At 35.3% G+C, this 21,657-nt stretch overlaps 1 protein-coding gene across 13 annotated transcripts in view; it reads right to left on the bottom strand.

Annotated features, from left to right (window-relative positions):
- KCNT2 (potassium sodium-activated channel subfamily T member 2) overlaps positions 1 to 21,657 on the bottom strand; it is a 377,566-nt gene that overhangs the window by 261,157 nt on the left and 94,752 nt on the right. For 12 of the 13 annotated variants that reach the window (XM_055334364.1, XM_055334361.1, XM_055334358.1 and 9 more), the window contains 2 exons: positions 12,541 to 12,620; positions 10,278 to 10,377 (listed from right to left, as the gene is read on the bottom strand). The exons of the other annotated variant lie outside the window; for it this stretch is intronic. In XM_055334364.1, coding sequence (XP_055190339.1) covers positions 10,278 to 10,377; positions 12,541 to 12,620 — 180 coding nt within the window. The remainder of the gene's footprint in view (positions 1 to 10,277; positions 10,378 to 12,540; positions 12,621 to 21,657) is intronic. 13 annotated transcript variants of the gene reach the window in all.

Raw genomic sequence — 21,657 nt, forward strand, 5'->3', positions numbered from 1 at the left:
GTGCTGAAGCAAGTTAAAAAGGAATGGGTAGTGAGGAACAGGAATGGAAAACAAAGATCCGAGAAGAGAGAGCAGAATAATCCAAGGCCCAGAAGCAGTGGAGAACAGAATTTGTGTAAGTGGCTTCAGGTAGGTCAGAATGGCTGGCTGGGTGGGAGGTTAGTGAGGTGAGGTAAGCCCTGGTCAGATTATAAAGGACCTTAATTTAATCAGTTATCCACTCATTAATTTAACAAATAAGTACTGAGTATCAAATTTGTGCCAGGTTCTGAGGATTCAGGCAACAACATGTGCCTTTATGGGATAGCCACTGCAATCCATATGGAATACACAGAAAACAAAACAAGTCAACTATGTATAATATACAAAAGAGAGAAAGGCAATGGAGAAAAGTTAAAAGGGAAAAGAAGTATTCCAAAGAGTCTTATGAGGAGACTACAATTTTAAACAGGATATTTAGGTAGATCTTCACTGAAAATACAATTTTGAGTAAAGATCTGAGGAAGTGTGCCTTATGTTATCTGATGGAAGAGAATTCCAGGCAGAGGGAACAGCAGGTATGAAGGCCTTGAGCCAGCACTGTGGCTGGTATATTCCAGAAACAGAGAAGAGGCCAATGGGGCTAGAGCAAAATAGGTGAGGGGTGACGAGGAGGAGGCAAAGTTACAGAGAAACAAGAGTTCTCACAGGCCATGGTAAGTGCTTCGGCATTCAGATCACAGCCGTGTAAAGAGCTGACTTAGACTTTAAAGGAAGACTGGCTGCTATTTTAAGAATAAACCAAAGGGGAGCAAAAGCAGAATTAGCAGGTCTAATTAGGAGGGCCGCTGCACAGTACCCAGGTGACAGAAGGTGGCTTGTGCCAGGATGGCAGCATTGAGAAGTAGTTGTATGCTGGATATATCTTAAAAGTAGAAATGACAGAATTTTCTAAAGGGGTTTGCATATGCTGCAGAGTGTGAGACCAAAAGACAAGTTAAGAATAACTCTAAAGCATTTGGCCTGAGCAACTGTTAGGTTGGAATTTGGTTCAGCTGAAATGTGGAAAGCTGAGAGTAGAACAGGGTTGGGGGAAGGACAGTACTGTCACATGTTGAGATGTGGAAGAGCACAGAAGAAGCCAAGGGGAACATGGCAAGTTAGAAATGCCTATTAAACATCCAAGTAGAGAGGATGAACACACAGTTCAAAGCAGGGGATGGGAAGGTGCTGGCTTCCTATGGTCAGTTACTTAAACAGGGAAGAAAAGCATAAAAAGATCAGAGCTGGGGCACCTGGGTGGCTCACCCAGTTACGCATCTGACTCTTGGCTTCAGCTGAGGTCATGATCTCGGGGTCCTGGGATCTCCATATCTGTTTCCATGCTCAGCAAGGGGTCTGCTAGAGATTCTCTCTCTCCTTCTCCCTCTGCCACTCGTGCTGCTCATGTTCTCCCTCTTTTTCTCAAATAAATACATGAATATATCTTTAAAAAAATAGATTAGTGCTGAAGGCAAATATGAAAAGCAAAGGGCAAATATGTAAAAAATTCTGCTTCTCTGTAGGAATAAGAAGGGTGACTGGGTGGATCAGTCGGTTAAGCATCTGCCTTCAGTTCAGGTCATAAGCCCAGGGTCCTGGGATAAAGCCCCACATCGAGCCCCTTGCTCAGCTGGGATCCTGTTTCTCTCTTCCCTCTCCCTCTGCCTACTGTGCAAGCTCGCTCGCTCTCTCTCTCTCTCTCTCTCTCCCCCTGTCAAATAAATAAATAAAATCTTTAAAAAAAAAAGTAGGAATAAAAAAGATGAAGTGTATACTGAAGGAAATAACATAAATAAAACAACTAGTCCAATGCCAGAAAATAGCAAAAAATCCAAATATATAACCTTGCACAGGCTGAAAATCCCCTGAGGGTAGTGAATGTTCCTTTTCTTAGTTATATCTTGACTCACAGCAATATAAATACATGCTATGTATTCAATAAAGACATAGCAAAATAGCCAGAATCATATCTCATTAAATAAAGTAAATTTTCATAAAGAATTATCACATAAATTTTTACACGTTAAAATTTCACTTCTTAATCTTTAACCCTTTATTAAATACAGAATAATTTTCACTGCCTAACAAGCTGAAGAATAACCAATTCATTTAAATGCATACTATATCGTCATTTTTCCATTTTACTTTGATCCTTTTTATTTTTTAATTTTCTTAGGGCAAACCTCCACATGCAAAAATAATTGTACAAAAGCCAACCATCAAATTTGTTTTCTGCTTTGAAAATTATTTTAAATCTAGTAGGCTGGACAAGAACCCAAGGTGGTGATGAGTTAAAAACTACACACTGCCAGTCCCCTTATCTACTACCTCTACCAAAGGATAGAGCTTAAAGTGGGAAATCTATAAATGAACAGAAATGCAATTCAATAAAAGCAACATGAGAGTGAACGAAAAAATAAGTTAAAATAAGTCAAAAAGTCATTTAACTCAAATAAGATAAAGAGCCACACAAGCTATATCTGAGACTTGAGATAGTCATGCATCCCAATAAATGCTGCATGCTTCAGGAGACACAATTAGATTTGTTGTTATTTTGTTTTGGGTTTTTGTTTTGGGTTATTTTTAGATTCCACATATCATTTTCTAACTTATTGCACTTACCATAATGCCCTCAAGGAATCTTAAAAAAAAAAGGTAACATCCAATATAATTAGAAATACTTATAAAGCTGGTATAAAAAAGAATATGCCTTTTTGGAGTACAAGAAAATCAAGAACAGTAAGGTGTGTGAGTCTTTAAAGAAACTAACCCCATATTAACAATTACTCAGAGTACTTTGGTTACCAATAAAAATTACATAGGTATCCAGTATCAGCATTAGATAAATAGATAAAAAAGATGTTTACTTTTTAAAAAGAATATAACTTTTCTTTTTTTTAAAGTTTATTTATTTACTTAAGTCATCTCTATATCCAGCACGGGGCTCAAACTCATGACCCTAAGATCAACAGTTGCATGCTCTTCTGACTGCCAGATAACCGAAGAAGAGACATTTAAAAAAAGAACTTAAAAAGATTATGTTCAGGGCATCCCTGGGTGGCTCAGTGGTTTGGCGATTGCCTTCGGCCCAGGGCATGATCCTGGAGTCCCGGAATCGAGTCCCACATCGGGTTCCCTGCACGGAGCCTGCTTCTACCTCTGCCTGTGTCTCTGCCATTCTCTCTCTCTCTCTGTGTCTCTCATGAATAAATAAGTAAAATCTTTTAAAAAAAAAGATTATGTTCATTTATTATCTGAAATTCAGATCCATTTAATTATGACAAGCCCCTAAAATATGCTTGAGAAAACAAATTCTATAGAACATCTTTTAAAATTAAAATACAAAGGGGAAGTTAAGATGGTAGAGAAGTAGGGGGACCCTGGACTGTCCTCCTCCCTCAAACACTGCTGTATTGAGATCAGATCATTTGCAACACCCAGAAAATCCATCTGAGGACTGGGAGAGGTTTGTCACAGTTGGAGGGAGACACAACTGGTCACAGTTGGAGGGAGACAGCATGGCAAGTGCAAGGTGCATGGAAGTGAACTGGATGAGAGAAAAACTGGTGCCATGGTTTTGGGAAGGGAGGGAATCCTTTCTGCGGAGAAAGGGAGGGGACGTTGAGACTGCAACATTGGTCATACCAGAAGAAAACCTCTCCAGACCAAGGACTGGCAGCAGGGGTACTGAATGCCATAGGTTTTTTGCAAACACCGTGTGGAGCTCAAACTCAGGTTGTGGAAGAGCACGACGTTTGCCAGAGTGAAAGCTGTGGAGTACGCTCCTGGGGAGAAGAAGGCAGCTGGCTCCAGGAAGGGAGCACACACATGGGGTAGGGATTTCTGGGGTTGCACGGGAAGGCATTGTTCCCCTTCCTGGAGTACATTTGGAAGAGGATATATTGCCTCTCTGGGGGCAAAAAACCCTGCAGGCACCAATAAATGGCCTTTCATCGGCAGGGGACAGAGGCACATGCAGAGAATAGATAAGCTGGTCACTGACTTTCACTGTGCTACACCAGAGATTCTGCACACCATGCAGGTGTGAGGCATTTTCTATGACAAAAGACACCAGACACAGCAGGGCAAGTCTCTACACTGGAAGACAGGGGTGGATCTCTGCCATGTCAGGTCCTTTAAGATTTGGAGTTTTGTTTTTTTTTTTAAAGATTGTATTTATTTATTCATGAGAGATACAGAGAGAGAGAGAGGCAGGGACACAGGCAAGGGAAAAGCAGGTTCCGTGCAGGGAGCCCAATGCGGGACTTGATTCTGGGTCTCCAGGATCACGCCCTGGGCCAAAGGCAGGCGCTAAACCACTGAGCCATCCAGGGATCCCAAGATTTGGAGTTCTGAATCCAAGCAATGTGCCAAAGATAAAATGCAGAGGAGCTATGGCCCGAAGCTCGCTGATGTCCCTCACTGCTCTGTGAAGGCTTCCTGAATAGCAGGGAGTGTGGGATCCCCTGTCTGGGATGAGAGAGTGGGGTGGCACCATTTCTCCACCCCTCCACCAACACCATGGCTCAGAGTGGTGGAAAGACATGCTTACACCAAACCTCCCCTCCATGCCTGGCAAGTGGGTATTTCCTGGGGCAGGTCTTACTCTGAGCCAGCACAGCAGGTCACTCCCCCAGAATACCACGACGGGCAGAACCTCACATGCACCAAGTCTACTGATCATAGAGTACTTCAAAGCATCACTTGCACTTCTGCTGGAAATAGGACCAAACTTTACTTATATTTTTACTTTTTGTTTTCCTTGGGAATGAGGTTTATAGTTTTTTGTTTGTTAGTTGTATTTTTTTCTTTTCATTTCCTTCTCTCTCTCTCTCTCTCTCTCTCCTTTAGATCAAGGATTTTTTTCTTTTCTTCCAGACTTATGTTAACAAACAAATCAAAGCAAATCTAGTCAAAGATCCAAAGCTTCTCCACTGCAGACAAGGAGGAACTCTGCTGAGGACTGATCACTGGGAAAGAGCAGACAAAATGCAACAGCAGAGTGCACACAGCATTCACCAGAAACATTTCCTGAAGGACCAGGCCCTGGACAGTTTTTAATATAGCATTACTCTCAGGTGCAAGAAACACAAGCTTTCAAAACACGCAAAATACAGAAACATAGCCAAAATGACAGGATGGAGGAATACCCCCCAAAAGAAAGGTCAAGAAGAAATCATAGCCAGGGACTTGCTTAAAATAGATATATAAAATATACCTGAACAAGAATTTAAGACAACAGTCATAACTACTAGCTGGGCCTGAAAAAAGCATAGAACACACCAGAGAAACTCTTGCTGCAGAGTTAACAAACCTAAAAACTAGTAGGTTGAAGTAAAAAATGCCATAGCTAAAATTAAAAAAATAGACTGGATATCATCACAACGAGGATGGAAGAAGAAGTGGAGAGAATAAGTGATATAGAACATAAAATTATGTAAAATAATGAAGCTGAAAAGAAGAGGGAAAGAAAATTATTAGTTCATGAAGGTAGACTTAGGGAACTGAGAGATTCCATTAAGTGAAGTAATAACAGTATCATAGGAGTCCCAGAAGAAGAAGAGTGGAATGAAAAGGGGCAGAAGGTTTTTTAGAATAAATTATACAGGAGAACTTCTCTAATCTGGGGAAGGAAACAAGCATTCAAGACCAAGCAGAAACTCCCCTCAAAATCAAGAAAAACAGTTAACACTGTAACATATCATAGCAAAACTTGTAAAATACAAAAGTAAAGAGAGAATTCTGAAAGCAGCTTAGGACAAAAAAGGTCCTTATTTTACAAGGAAAGACAGGTTAAGGTTAGCAACAGACCTGTCCACTGAAACTTAATAACCTGAAGAAAGTGGCAGGAAATATTCAACATGCTAAGTGCGAAAAATATACAATCAAGAATGCTTTATCCAACAAGGACATCATTCATAATAGAAGGAAAGATAAAGCATTTCTAAGACAAGCAAAAAACTAAAAGAATTCATGAACACTAAACCAGCTCAGCAAGAAAAATTAAAGGAGACTCTTTGAGCTAGAAAGAATCCAGAAGCAACAAAGAACATAAAAGAACAGAGGCAATCTACAGGAAATGTGACTTTACCAGTAATATAATGGCACTAAAGTTATATCATTCAGTAGTTACTCTCAATGTAAATGGACTAAATGATCTAACCAAAAGGCATAGGGTATCAGAAAGGATTTTTAAAAAGACCCATCAATATGCTCCTTAAAACAGACTAATTTTAGACCCAAAGACACTTCCAGATTGGAAGTGAGGGGATGGAGAAAGACTTATTATGCTATGGACATCAAAACACCCTGGAGTAGCCATACTTCTATCAGACGAACTGGATTTTAAAACAAAGACTGTAATAAGAGATAAAGAAGGTCATTATATCATAATAATAGGGTCTATCCAACAAGATCTAACAACTGTAAATATTTATGTTCCCAATACGGGAGTAATCAAATTAAATAAAAAGTCCGTGAATAGCAAACTTAAAGAAACTTGTTGATAATAATACAATAATAGTAGGAGGCTTTAACACATGACTCACAGCAATGGACAGATCATCTAAGCAGAAGATTAACAAGGAAACAATGATACACTAGACCAGTTGGATTTTACAGATATATTCAGAGCATTTCATCCTAAAGCAGCAGAATACACATTCTTTTCAAGTGCACATGGGACATTCTCCAGAAGATATCACAGAGCAGGTCACAAATCAGGACTTAGCCACTACAAAAGATTGAGATCATACCATGTATATTTTCAGACCACAATGCTATTAAACTAAAACTCAACCACAAGGAAAATTTTAGAAACACCACAAACACATGGAAGTTAAAGAGCACCCTATTAAAGAATGAATAGGTTAACCAGAAAAAAAGAAGAATTTATTTTTAAAATACATGGAAGCCAATGAAAATGAAAACATGATAGTCCAATACCTTTGGGATGCACCAAAGGCAATCCTAAGAGGGAAGTGGTAATACAGGTCTTCTTCTAAAAGCAAGAAAAGTCTCAAATATACAACCTCACCTTATCTAAAGGAGCTGGAAAAACAACAGCAAATAAAGCCTAAATCCAGCACGAGAAGGGAAATAATAAAGATTACAGCAGAAATCAATAACATAGAAATTTTAAAAAAAAACTAGTAGAACAGATTAACAAAACGAGGAGCTGGTTCTTTGAAAAAAGTGACAAAATTGATAAGCCCTGAGGCAGACTTATCCAAAAGAAAAAGAAAGGACTCAAATAAATAAAATCATGAATGAAAGAGGAGAGATCACAACCAACACCTCAAAAATACAAACAATTATAAGAGAATATTAGGAACAATTATATGCCAACAAATTAGGCAACCCAGATGAAATGGATAAGATTCCATTTGAATGGTTGCTCTGTTAAATAATTTAGTTACTAGAAGTTAAGAGTGAATATTTATAAATGGGTAGGAACCTGGTTTAGAGTAAATAATCAAAGGGCAAAACTAAACAAACTCTTATCTTTATCCTTCTGTGGGTCTGGTGTTTGAAATACTCTTTTGTAATATTTTACAAATAACCTAGAAATCTCCTAATAAAGAAGAGCCAAGTGATGAGGAAGCAGGAGGCAAGAAGAAATAATGGAAAGAACAGTATTCCAATTTTGTCCCAGTACTAGCTATGAATTTAGACATTTCACTATAATTATTTGAATTAAATTCTCTTTTTCTATAAAATAAAGTTGATGGCTGCTGTACCCAAGTCACAGCAACATTGAAAAAAATTAAATAATGTAGTGTATTTTTCCCTAAATATTTATCAAATCATGATGAGATAGACCAAATAAACATCTAAATTAATAAAATTGAAAAAAATTAAAATCTGCCTGGAATTATCATTAATCATAAGATAGATCAAATTGGAATAAAAGGGAGCTTCTAAGGATTGACCACACTACAAACCCATGTTTTGCAACACACTACTGGAAATCCTAGCTTCAGCAATCACACAACAAAAAGAAATAAAATGTATCCAAATCAACACGGAAGAAGTCAAATTTTCATTCATCACAGACAACCTGATACTCTATGTAGAAAACCCAAAAGACTCCAACAGAAAATTTCTAGTACTAATACAGGAATTGGCAAAGTCACAGGATATAAAATCAACACAGAAGTCTGTTGCATTTCTATATGCCTGTAATGAAGCAGCAGAAAAAGAAACCAAGGAATCAACTCATTTATAATTGAACCAAAAACCATTAAGATACAAGGAATAAACCTAACCAAAGAGGGAAAAGATCTGTTTTCTGAAGAATATAGAACACTTATGAAAGAAATTGAGGAAGACACCATGAAATGGAAAAATATTCTATGTTCATAGATAGAAGAACAAATATTTTTAAATGTGTATGCTATCCAAAGCAATTTACACATTCAGAAATCCCTATCAAAATAACACCATCATTTTTCACAGAGCTAGAACAAATAATTCTAAAACTTGTATGGAACCAGAAAAGACCCCAAACAGCCAAAGTAATGTTGAAAAAGGAAATCAAATCTGAAGGCATCACATTTCCAGACTTCAAGACATATTACAAAGCTATGATCATCAAGACAGTATGGTACTTGCACAAAATCAGACACATAGATCAATGAAACAGAATAAAGAACCCAGAAATGAATCCACAAGTATATGGTCAACTAATCTTTGACAAAGCAGGAAAGACTATCAGGGCGGGGGCAGGGAGGGCTGGGGAGAGGAAACAGTTTCTTCAACAAATGGTTTTGGGAAAAAGGGAAAGCCACATGCAGAAGAATAAAACTGGACACTTTCTTACACCATACACAAAAATAGACTCAAAATGCATGAAAAAACCTAAATGTGAGACAGGAATCTATCAAAATCCTAGAGGAGAACACAACCAGCAATTTCTTTGATGTTGGCCACAGCAACTTATTATTAGATTCATCTCTTAAAGGCAAGGGAAACAAAGGCAAAAATCAACTATCAGGATTTCATCAAGATAAAAAGCTTCTGTACAGCAAAGGAAACAATAAATAAAATTAAAAGGCAACTTATGGAATGGAGAAAATATTTTCAAATAATGTATCAGATAAAGGGCTAGCTTCCAAAATCTATAAAGAACTCATCAAACTCAACACCCAAAAAATATAAAATCCAGTTACAAAAAGGGCAGAAGACATGAACAGACATTTCTCCAAAGACATACAAATGCCTAATAAACATACAAAAAAATGCTCATCACTCATCACCAGGGAAATACAAACCAAAACTACAAAGAGATACCAGGTCACACTGGTCAGAATGGCTAAAATTAACAACTCAGGAGACAATGATGTTGGCAAGGATGAAGAGAAAGGGGGAACTCTCTTGCACTGTTGGTGGGAATGCAAGCTGGTGCAGCCACTCTGGAGAACAGTATGGAGGTTCCTCATCCCAATGTTTATAGCAGCACTATCCACAGTGACCAAAATATGGAAAGAGCTCCAATTTCCATTGACTGATAAACATAAATTAGAAGTGGTGTACACACACACAAACACACACACACACACACACACAGAGGGATACTACATATTTATCAAAAAGAATAAAATCTTGCCATTTGCAATGATGTGGATGGACCTAGAGTTATTATGCTAAGTAAAATAAGTCAGTCAGGGAAAAACTCATACGTGGAATTCGAGAAACAAAACACATGAACTTGGTGAAGGGAAGGAAAAATAAAGTAAGATAAAAACAGAGAGAGAGGGGCACTTGGGTAGCTCAGTATGTTAAGTATCTGAATCTTGATTTCAGGTCATTATCTCATGATCCTGAGATCAGGCTCTGTGCTCAGCATGGAGCCTGCTTGAGGATATCTCTCACAATCTCCCTATGCTCCTTCCATGCTCTCTCTCTCTCTCTCTCTCTGTAAATAGATAAATGAAATCTTTAAAAAACAAAAACAGAGAAAGGCAAATCATAAAAGCCTCTTAAGTATAGCAAACAAACAGGGTAGCTGGAGGGGAGGTGGGCTGGGGAATGGAGTAAATGGGCAATGGGCATTAAGGAGGGCACTTATAAGGAGCACTGTGTGTTGTATCAAGTGATGAATCACTAAACTACACCTCTGAAACTAATACTACGCTATATGTGAACTAACTTGAATTTAAATGAAATATTGAAAGAAAAATGAAATAAAATAAAATTATAATACAATTCAAAGTAATCAAAAGAATATTGTTGAAATTCAGACAAAGACGCCTTACCATTCATTTCCTTGTGAAGGGTTTTCTAGTAGCACTCGGATTATGTATAATAAGCAGCTTAATAATTTGAGAGAAAAATTGAATAGACGAATTCTTAGACCTTTAAACAAACAACAAAAATTTAATTTTTATTTGAAATTAGTTCATGAAAGGCCAAAAATTTGTCAAACATAACAACTTTAAGTACAGAATTTAAATTGTATATGAAAACCACAATACCAAAATTGTCTAAACCTTAAATTTTAGGTAGCTGAATTTTAATTAGCTAAATATTGAAACAAAAAGGGCCATTGACAGATCATATGCACTGAGAAGGGCAGCAAATATTATACCTAAAAATAAATCTAGATTTCAGAATTCAGAAGCTACAAGTATCATGTCCAATCAAGATTGGTTCAAATATGCTTAGAAGTGCAAGCAATTTTTATATCCATGAATTTTGGAATAAATTTTAGCTAGCTAGAAAATCTAGCCACTTACAAATTCACCAGATAGTTTATAAATCTTTTACTTTCAGAACACCTTGTAGATTTGATTATAGAACAATTATAATCATGTATATAATTATATATATACACTCAATTAGTAATTACATAATTGTAGAAGAATCATAATGACATTTGCTGGGAAGTACATGCATACACACAACACTTTTTAGTTCAACCAGTTGAAACTTACTTTTTACTTAAGGTTGAATACCAATGAAATCTTAGCTTTTGGGGAATATTAAGACTGCCATGTATATATCTATAAAACTGTGTAGATCACAGTTATGCAGCCTATAATACTGGATGATGAAGAAGGGCAATTAACATTAAGCAAAATATGCCTAAAGTCTGATTAATAGAAGCATTACCTTTCCTGTAATTATCAGGTGGTATCTGATTCATGCATTATGAATAAAATTTTAAGAAAGTTCTTATTATTTAATAAAATCTGGAAACAAAATGTCATTTTTTTTTTACTCTGCTATCTATGAGTGTACTTGAGGTAACATTTCTTAACAGTAAAAGGTTAATGCTTATTAATTGTGTAATTTCTCCTAAGCTTCCCTATTAAAATGGTAGGTACATTTTATAAGTTAGCTTCTTTATAAAATCTTTTAAACTGTTAATGAAATTGCCCTGGTTTTTTAGAACTGGTCTCCTCAAATGACTTTAATCAAAGTTGGCTGCTGGTGAAGTTTTCAAATAATGCATCTATCTTTTCTAGAAAGATGGCATTGTTAATATTAAAATCCTGGAAACTTTCTGTTCAGATGACGTGGCCCCTTTAGGTAACACTTCTTGGTGGAACTCCCTTGGAAATTCTAAACTGGGTTGGAGAGGCATTACCTATTATTGGCCTTAACTCTGCAGCTAACTTGCCATTAAGAATCTCTAACCAATGTGCCTTGCATACTGAAACAGTTCCTTATAGTCAGTATTTGAAAGATTTACCACAACTCAGACTTTTCTCTTTGAACCCTATAGAGACACAACTTAATCTAGACCATCTCAAAAAGATTCCAGGGTCAAAATTCAAAAAGAACAAAGTCAACATCAATCTAATATAGACCTTTTCATTATCTGATGACATTTTAAGCAATAATCCTATGGAAAACTGCATATTGACTTATTATATATGGCTTTTTAAAAATATGTGGTATTATAGGAAGGTGACAAATATCACTGACATATCAACCTTGAATGATCTTAGGTCAGTGACTATGCCGATTTGATGTCTTCTTGAAGTTGCAATGTCTCCCAAATTTATCTGATGAGAAGAATCAGTGAGTGTGAAACTCTGAGCTGAGCCCTACACTTTCTGACTCAAATCTCCAGAGAAGGATGCTAGAAGGATGCTAACTGTACATTTCAGAAACCCCTAGATGTTTCTTGTTATCAGGCATGATTGGGAAATATTAAACTCTTCCTCAATAAATCATATAATCATTTCTCTTTGGTCAGAGACTTCTCAGTGTCCGTCACAGTTAAAATAAGGAGACTCTACATTTAAATTATTTTCCTCAGTGTCTCCATTATTCCAGATGGTCCTCTCACAAGTCTGCTTATTGATGTGGGATTTGGGGAATTACAGGTATTCAAAAACCCTAACACCACATCATGTAACATCTATAGCTTGCTAAACATTTACTGCCTGGCAAACAAGATTATCATATTTATTCTACATAAAAGATATTTTGCAAAAGAATTACACAGCTCAACTTTTTTAGGCAAGTATGTATAAACATATAGCCAGGAGAATAAACTGAATGACTTACTTGATCTCTGGTTTTTGATAAAAAATAACTTTAGTCTCTCTTTAAATGTGTTTTCATTCATATAGAATTCAACTTGTACCCTGCAAGCAAAAGACAAAAATATAATTAATCTAAAGATGAATACATAAGATAATAATTTTATTTAATGCATTAGATACTTTGAGAGAATCTCCACTATAGAAAATGATAAGTGAGTAAAATACTGGATTTTTTTGATAGAAGTAATCAGTTACTTTCTAATTCTAAACAGAATAAATTCATATATCATATATATTTAATTCTATTATCTATATTAGCAGATATAATGAGTGGTATGAATAATTCAAAACAGCAATAATATGTGTCTTTGGAATAATTTTGAATCAATGTTTTCCCAAGTTTTTCCCCTGTCATTAGAATCAATTGGATACCTGAAGAATGCAGTTTGAATACCACCACCCGATGTGCTGCATCAGAATCTTAAGGGCCCAGACCCATGGGGAGCTTAGGTGGCTTTGTCAAGCCTCTGCCTTCAGCTCAGGTCATGACCCCAGAGTTCTGGGGTCGAAGCCCAATGTCAGACTCTCTGCTTGGGGACCCTGCTTCTCCCTCTCCCTCTGCCTGCCACTCTACCTGCTTGTGTATGCATGTGCTCTCTCTCCGTCAAATGAATAATTTTTTTAAAAGGCAAAAAAGGGACCAGGCATAAAAATCTATTTTTAAAAAGCCTTTCCATTCAACCTGAGCCTATCTGAGACAACACATTATGGGACACTTTACCTTTTTATTTATTTAGGCTCATATTAAAATATACATAGATCAACAAAGGAATAATAATAACAAGTCAAATGTTAAAATCAACATAGATAGGTTATAAACCAGAAAAAAAAAATTAAGGAACTGAATATTATGTATATTCAATCTACAATACAATAATACCAAGTCTAAAGATTAGTAGCATGCAAATTAATAAATACTTTTGCTTTCTCCCTAAATTCCAGCAAACTTCTAACATGTGATGATGTAATTAATATTTTCAAAATACTGAATGAAAAGAAATATTATGTTCATGATGATTTGTTAGTAATCATCACTCGAAACTTTTTTTATTTGAAATGTTCTTAATTAAATGAGCTAAATACATTTACGTTATGGTTCCAAAACAGCTAAGAAAGTATTTTAATGTGTATACAAACAACAGACTTAATTTCATTTCTCCTAATACCACAAAATTTTGATGATGTGATCTTTATAAACTAGAAACTTTATTTTGTAACTGGTATTTTGTAACTCTTAATTCCCGTCACCTATTTTGCAGCCCCCAACTGTCATCCCCTCTGGCAACCAAAATTTTGTTCTCTGTATCTGAGTTTTGTTCCATTTTGTTTTTCAGATTACACATATAAGTGAAATTCTAGGGTTTTTTTTTTTTTAAGATTTTGTTCATTTATTCATGAGAGACACACACAGAGTCAGAGACATAGGCAGAGAGAGAATCAGGCTCCCTGCGGGGAGCCCAATGCCCGACTCAATCCCAGGACCCCAGGAACAAAACTTGAGCCAAAGGCAGAGGCTCAACTACTGAGCCATCCCTGAAATTCTAGTTTTAAAATAAGTCATGGATATGTAATGTACAGCAGGGTGACTATACTCAATAATATTGTATTGCAAATGTGAAAGTTGATAGGACAGTAAGTCTTAGAAGTTTTCATTACAAGAAAAGAAAATTTTTGTTAAGTCTATAGGGTAATAAATGGAAACTAAATTTATTGTGGTGATCATTTCACAATGCATACAAAATTCCAAATCATTATGTTTACACCTGAAACTAATGTATGTATGTCAATTATACTTTAATTTAAAAATTGCAATATCATCTAGTAGAACACTTACATATGCTTGCCTTCGTGAATGCAAACATTCATACACACATACATAAACTTATACACACGCTACAAAAGCACATGCACATACATACAGACAAAGAACTCGAGCAGTATCTTAGAAATCTACTGTTAAGTCTGTTTCCCTTGGCTTTGACTGAAACAGTAGTTCATTTTAAAGTAAATGTACTACTGATATCAAGCTAGACTATTTCAAATTCGCTATGGATACAAAAGCAAATCTGAAAAGACATATGGCTATTATGCAAGTAACTCAGCAAAAGGCAGTGCAGATTTGCTCTAGAGTTATCAAATTTATAAGACTATGAGTCCATTCTTCAGATAATATCTAAAGTTCAGTACTGGGTATACAACAGAAGTTTAACTAAAATTAGGTCATTCAAAGCCTTATGCAAAATAACAAGGGATTTGGAAAGCTTCTCATAGGAGGACAAGTTTAAAGAACTGGAAATATTTAGCCTAAATATGAAGCGTTAGCAGTAACAGAATGGCTGTCTTTAAATATTGAAGTGGCCATCATTATTGAAATGAGATGACTCACAATATGATGCTCTATTGCACAGGATTAATCATAGAGAAATGGGAGAATTAGGAATGAGATTACCCAATTTTAAAATGGCCATCATTGTGAAGTGAAGAGCTCTCCAATATATATAAATGTACCAAAGACTGGATAACAGCTTATAATGCCATGACTGTTTTTTTCCTGAGGTAAAGACAATTTTGCATGAGATAAATTCTCTCATTAAATGACTTCCATATTCCCTTCTCGTTATAATATTATGTTAAGTAAAACTATTAATTAATCTAGTAATCTCTGAGTCAACATGAATACCAAGGAACACAAGGCACTAAAGTGTAAGTTTATACCAAGGATTTTTAAAAGCTAAAGCTAACACACAAACAAAGCAAGACACTTCTGGATCCATGTCACCTCTCAGGTACAGAAAAATGACCTTTAAGGTAACTACTCATGATATTTAGTAGAGCTTTCTTTTATTTTTTTAATAATTACTCTTCCCAGAATCAAAGCCAGTTATATTGTATTATTCTTGGAGGACCTTCCTAGCACCATACAGTTCTCTTATACTCAGGGACTTAATACAGAGTTTAGTGTTTATCCTTCTTAATTTTTCCAAGATTTTAATTCATTTTAAATATTCTCTTTGTATTTCCTTTTCCAGATTTAAACGTGCTTTCCCTGTTTTCCTTCTCTCCATCCATCCTTCGTTCCTTCCACTCTTCTGAATGCTCTCCTCCTATTTAACTTTGTCTGAATTTACCTCCATCCATCAACTTAATGCACTCTTTCTGGATTTTCCTGCAGAACCCTACAGTTTTAGACACATTTACCCTAACGTAATAGTGGAATTATAATTGTATTTAATAAAAAATAATAATAAAATGGAATTGCAATTACTAGGTGGTATCTACTCCTATTGATGTTTTTATGGTTTAATATTAGCTTTATATTGGTCAAAAATGTTTTATTGTTTGATTTGCATAGACCCTACATATTCTTTGTGACATTTCTGGATATTTTATAATTTTGGTTGCTATTTTTTTTTTTTTTGGTTGCTATTTTTAAAGTGTTTTGTTCTAACCTTTAACTTTCAGTTTTGGTATTGTAAATGGCTACTATGTTTAATTCTTTCATATGCCGTAATTTTTTTCTTCAGGGTTATTCCTTAGGTTTTCTAGCCAAGCATTCAGGTCATCTAAAAATCTCCAGTATTTTTATTTACATTTAATTGTTATTATGTTAACTAGTACTTATTGAAGAAGAAATATCAACTGTGGTATGCATTCTCAGAAGGCCTCTTATGCTTTAGCAATAATTATACCATTGACCCTTGGACTGCAAAAAATATTTATATCTTACTAAAAATCATATCAAGAGTGGATGAATAGTGATTCATCTTGAGTTAATCAAACTGATGCTACCTCTTGGAGATTTTTTTTTTTTGACATTGATTTGGTGAATTGTTTAAACAGTTTTTGTATTATGCAATTATTTTTTTCAATTCCGGACTAGTTTTGGTAGCAAATTATTTAGGTAATTACTGATGGATTCATTTTCTTATATTTTTAGGAGTTTTTCTTCTGTAGTCATAACTAAGATTGATGTGCTATCATCTTTAAGTCTATTATCTTTAAATATGAATTTAAAAAACACATGAATTGAAAAACTCTCCAAATTTTTCTAAGGACTATAACAATTTTGATTACCACAAAGATGTTTACTGTTAACCATTATCAATTTGCCTTAATATTGACTTCAATTTGTTACTTTTCTTTTTTCTTTTCCTTCTATTGCTCTGGTTACTTGAATTTAGTATAAGAATCATGCAAGATCTTATTAAAAGCCAATTTCCTTGTTTCATTCTTAAAATTCTTCTTTACTAACTCAAAGATAAGCCTCACCATTTTAAGCACACAAAAAATAATTCTGAACCAGGCTGTCCACACACTGTTCTTTCACTTTTTTCAAGTGCTAATAACGCCTTGGGGTCTGTAAGATGCCAAACCTTTGGCATCTCTCTTTGGAACTTGTAGTAGATGACTACCAAAGTAAGATTCTTCCTCTATTTCTATTTGGTGCCATCCCATCCTGACTCACTCTGATTCTGCAATTTCAGTCACAGAGTCCATGCACAAGTTTTTATGACTATATTCATCTCAAACAAGGCAAAACCTATCTGGACTTTCTGGTCTCAACAGACAAGTTTAGTGGACAAACGTTAGTCTCTCAATGTATTTGTTGGTGGGTGTTTTTCTTTGGAAAATCTACATCTGGATGTCAAGTTAATGGACACAGCTCCATTGCAACTCCCAGGTCTAAGAAATTTTCACCTGGCATCATTTTTGTGCTTTTAAGTTGGTGCATCCCTTCTAACTCTATGTTTAGTGCTCTGACTCCAAAAAATAAGGAAAAAAGTAAAATCTCTCTGTATACTACTGCTAGGTTTCTCTCACTCTATTCTCACCACTACTAAAACTTAAAATGGGGTTTATATTTATGAGAATTATACATTTCCAAAGGTACATTACTATAAATGTACCCTTATTTTTTCTAAAGTCATTGTTATGTGTTGAACTATGTTCCCTAAAAAAATAGTTTGAAGTCCTAATCTCAGTACCTCATAATGTGACCTTCTCTGGGAATGAATCATTGTATACATAATTAGTTAAATTAAGATGAGGAGATACTGGAGTAGGATGGATCCTTAATCCAATACCACTGGTGTCGTATTAGAGGAAAATCTGGACACTGACAAAGAAGAAAGATGGCCATATGAAGACAGAAACAGAGACTGGAGTTTTATGGCCACAAGCCCAGGAACACCTAGGGCTACCAGAGGCTGAAAAGGCAAGCAAGCATTCTTCTTTAGAGACTTAAGAGAGAGCATAGTATTACCAACAACTTGATTTCAAACTTCAATGAATCCAGAGCTTGGAGTTAAGAAGCCTCTGTTGTTTTTAGGCACTTAGCTTCCGGTTCTTTGTTATGGCAATACTTCGAAAGTAATCCAATAGTATTCTATGGTGGCAGCAGTAGCATTTCTCAGTTATATGAATTAAATCCATTAGAATGTAAGCTCGACAAGGGCCAGGACTGTATTTTGTTTTGTTCATGATTGTATCTTTAGCGCATATTACTTGGGACCTATTAGGCATTAACCATGACCAATTGAAGGCCAGAATGGTAGGGTGGTCCCCAGTTCTTTCTTTGGAACAAATCTTAAGGACTCTGAGTGGATAGTCAGTAGGAAGATTAAAAAAAAAATCTTCTTTCCTTCCTTAGATTAAAACTATTTGATGATGCAAAACATGGGTTTGTAGTGTGGTCAATCCTTAGAACCTCCCTTTTATTCCAATTTGATCTATCTTATGATTAATGATCATTCCAGGCAGATTTTAATTTTTTTTCAATTTTATTAATTTAGATGTTTATTTGGTCTATCTCATCATGATTTGATAAATATTTGGGGAAAAATACACTACATTACTTAATTTTCTTCAATGTTGCTATGACTTGGGTACAGCAGCCATCAACTTTATTTTATAGAAAAAGAGAATTTAATTCAAATAATTATAGTGAAATGTCTAAATTCATAGCTAGTACTGGGACAAAACTGGAATACTGTTCTTTCCATTATTTCTTCTTGCCTCCTGCTCCCTCATCACTTGGCTCTTCTTTATTAGGAGATTTCTAGATTATTTGTAAAATATTACAAAAGAGTATTTCAAACACCAGACCCACAGAAGGATAAAGACAAGAGTTTGTTTAGTTTTGCCCTTTGATTATTTACTCTAAACCAGGTTCCTACCCATTTATAAATATTCACTCTTAACTTCTGGTAACTAAATTATTTAACAGAGCAACCATTCAAATGGAATCTTGTTAAAAACATAAACACACTACATTAATAAGTCTACTATTAATTTTTAATCTTGAAAAATTGGTTTCATCAGTTCATGTTCAATTGCTTCCAAGGGGTTTGGTTTCTACCAGGCTTCCAACCAAGTAAGTTCACTTTAAATACTCTAAAGTCTCTCCTCCTATTTCCCAACCTCTTTTTTTGCCCATCCAATCCTCTTCATAATTACTCAAGCCTAACTTTCTCACCTTCTTTAGTTGGTGACATCTTATGAGGAGGCAAAGATTGATTCTGATGGCTTTAGATAGCATTCTCTTATTATATATAATATATATATTATATACATATATATATTATTTTTAACATTAAATTTAAAACAAAATCATCTAGGGGCACCTGGATGGCTCAGTAGGTAAAACAGCCAATTCTTGGTTTCAGCTCAGGTCATAATCTCAAGGTCTTCAAGTCAAGTCCCACCTTGGACTCTGCAGTCAGCATGGAGTCTACTTGTCCCTCTCTCTCCTTCTGTTCTTCCTCCAGCTCACACCCTCTCTCCCTCAAATAAATAAATTAATAAATCTTTAAAATAAACAACAAACAAATAAGTAAATAAATAAAACAATGTCATTTTTGGAAAGGGAACCCAATTAGTATAGATACATATTCACAATACCTACATACACACACATACACACAAACACACACACACAGATATATATATACATACGTATATGTGTATGAGTGTGTTTGAATGTACACATGTAGTGATGTGTTGGTAATGAGGAGAGAATCTGGGGTGTTAATCACTCATCAATTTTCTTTCATTATAGATAATGCTAAAAGCCCCTCAATAATTGCATTTATGCTTGGGTCAGTCCCTGGTAATTGAGGCTAGCAGGTAGCAAGAAATACACAAGCTTGTGGTTTCCATGATAAAAGACATTACAAGTCTACCCAAGAGTACTTTTGTATTCAAGTCTCTCTTTTGTTAGAAAACTCATGTGTTTCATGTGCAATGTTGCAGAGCCTACTCCCTGTACTCCCTCATTTTATTTAAAAGAATTAAAGGTAAGCAACCTCATTTTATAATATGTAGTAAACTGATACATATTATATATCTTTACCAACACCAACTCAACAAAAAGATCAGATGATTTAAGATCATCTTCATTTCTTTTCTTTCACCTCAACTCTACATCTTCCCATTATACACACACACACACACACACACACACACACACATGCAGAAGCCCGCAAGATGAAATGCATACATGCATGTATATACATGCATATATAAACATATATATATGTATATATATGCATGCAAACATATGCACATACATTCTGGAAGTATAGAGCCGTTAGCCCAGAAAGACTTACAAATATACATAATATGACTACAGGCAGCACAGCCCTACCACAAACAGCCTCTCCATCAAAACTCGTAACAACTACATGTAAATCCTCTCTTCTTTTTCTCTATACCTTTAAGAAGAGGATACAAAATACCATGTAATCTCTGACTCAGATTGTAATAGTGCATCTAGTCAGTTTAAAACCTTGAAGAAAAATATAATGGGGCTTACCCATCCCAGGATTGCTAGGAATGGCAAGGTTAAATAGCAAAGTCCAGTTTGGGAGGAAAGAAATGTGTGTTTTCAAAGAGAAATCCATTGGGTCTGAAATAGGTCATGTTCAACTGATGCTGGTTGTCAGTATGAATCCAGAAATTGCATGAAGACACTCATGTACAGTGAAAGAAACACCTTTTAATTTTAAATAATTATTTTCACCAGTGACATAAGACTTTAAATAGAGGGGTACTTGGGTGGCTCAGTTAAGCATCTGCCTTGGGCTCAGGTTATATCCCAGGGTCCTGAGATTCAGCCCTGCATGGGACTCCTTGCTCAGCAGGGAACCTGCTTCTTCCTCTCCCTCTGCCTGTTGCTCCCCCTGCTTGTGTTCTCTCTCTCTCTCTCTCTCTCTGTCAAAGAAGAAAAAAGAAAAAGAAAGAAAGAAGAAAAAAGAAAAGAAAAAGAAAAAGAAAAAAGAAAAGAAAAGAAAAGAAAAAAGAAAAGAAAAGAAAAAAAAGAAAAGAAAAGAAAAGAAAGAAAAAAAGAAAAGAAAAGAAAAGAAAAGAAAAGAAAAGAAGAAAAGAAAAGAAAAGAAAAGAAAAGAAAGAAAGAAAGAAAGAAAAGAAAAGAAAAGAAAAGAAAGAAAGAAAGAAAGAAAGAAAGAAAAGAAAAAAGAAAGAAAAGAAAAGAAAAGAAAAGAAAGAAAAGAAAAGAAAAGAAGACTGACTTTAAATCAGCACTCCAAACAGCCTCTTTCATTTTGTACTTGTAGGGAGAAGGCATATTCAATAATGGGCACAGCTCACTAAGACATACATATTTCCTTAAGATATTTTAGCACTTAGTACTATTTAGCACTTAATTCAAGTAAAAGTAACATATATCATTTGAAATAAGTGAATCATATTGGGGCTGAATATATTTAAGGACAAGGTGACACAATTTGGAGGAAGAAGGGAAAACAGTCACAAATAGAATTTCACTTCATAAATCGTGACAATAAAACTAATGGATTTTCTAGGAAAACTGACTTTTTTCCCACAATTGTTTCTTCATTTGTTTGTTTATTTCATAGTGTAGAATAGGAACTAAGAGGAATAACAGCATGGACTCCGGAATCAGATTATATGCACTAGATTATCAAATTTGCTAACTTTTATTTCCTGTAAATGCAGTTACTACTTCCATGAAGAGGGCTGCTTAACAAAAATTTTTAGAAGATACCTTATGGGGACGCCTGGGTGGCTCAACGGTTAATCGTCTGCCTTCAGCCCAAGG

Source organism: Nyctereutes procyonoides, unplaced genomic scaffold (genome assembly GCF_905146905.1).
Source record: "Nyctereutes procyonoides isolate TBG_1078 unplaced genomic scaffold, NYPRO_anot_genome, whole genome shotgun sequence".
Lineage (NCBI taxonomy): Eukaryota > Metazoa > Chordata > Mammalia > Carnivora > Canidae > Nyctereutes > Nyctereutes procyonoides.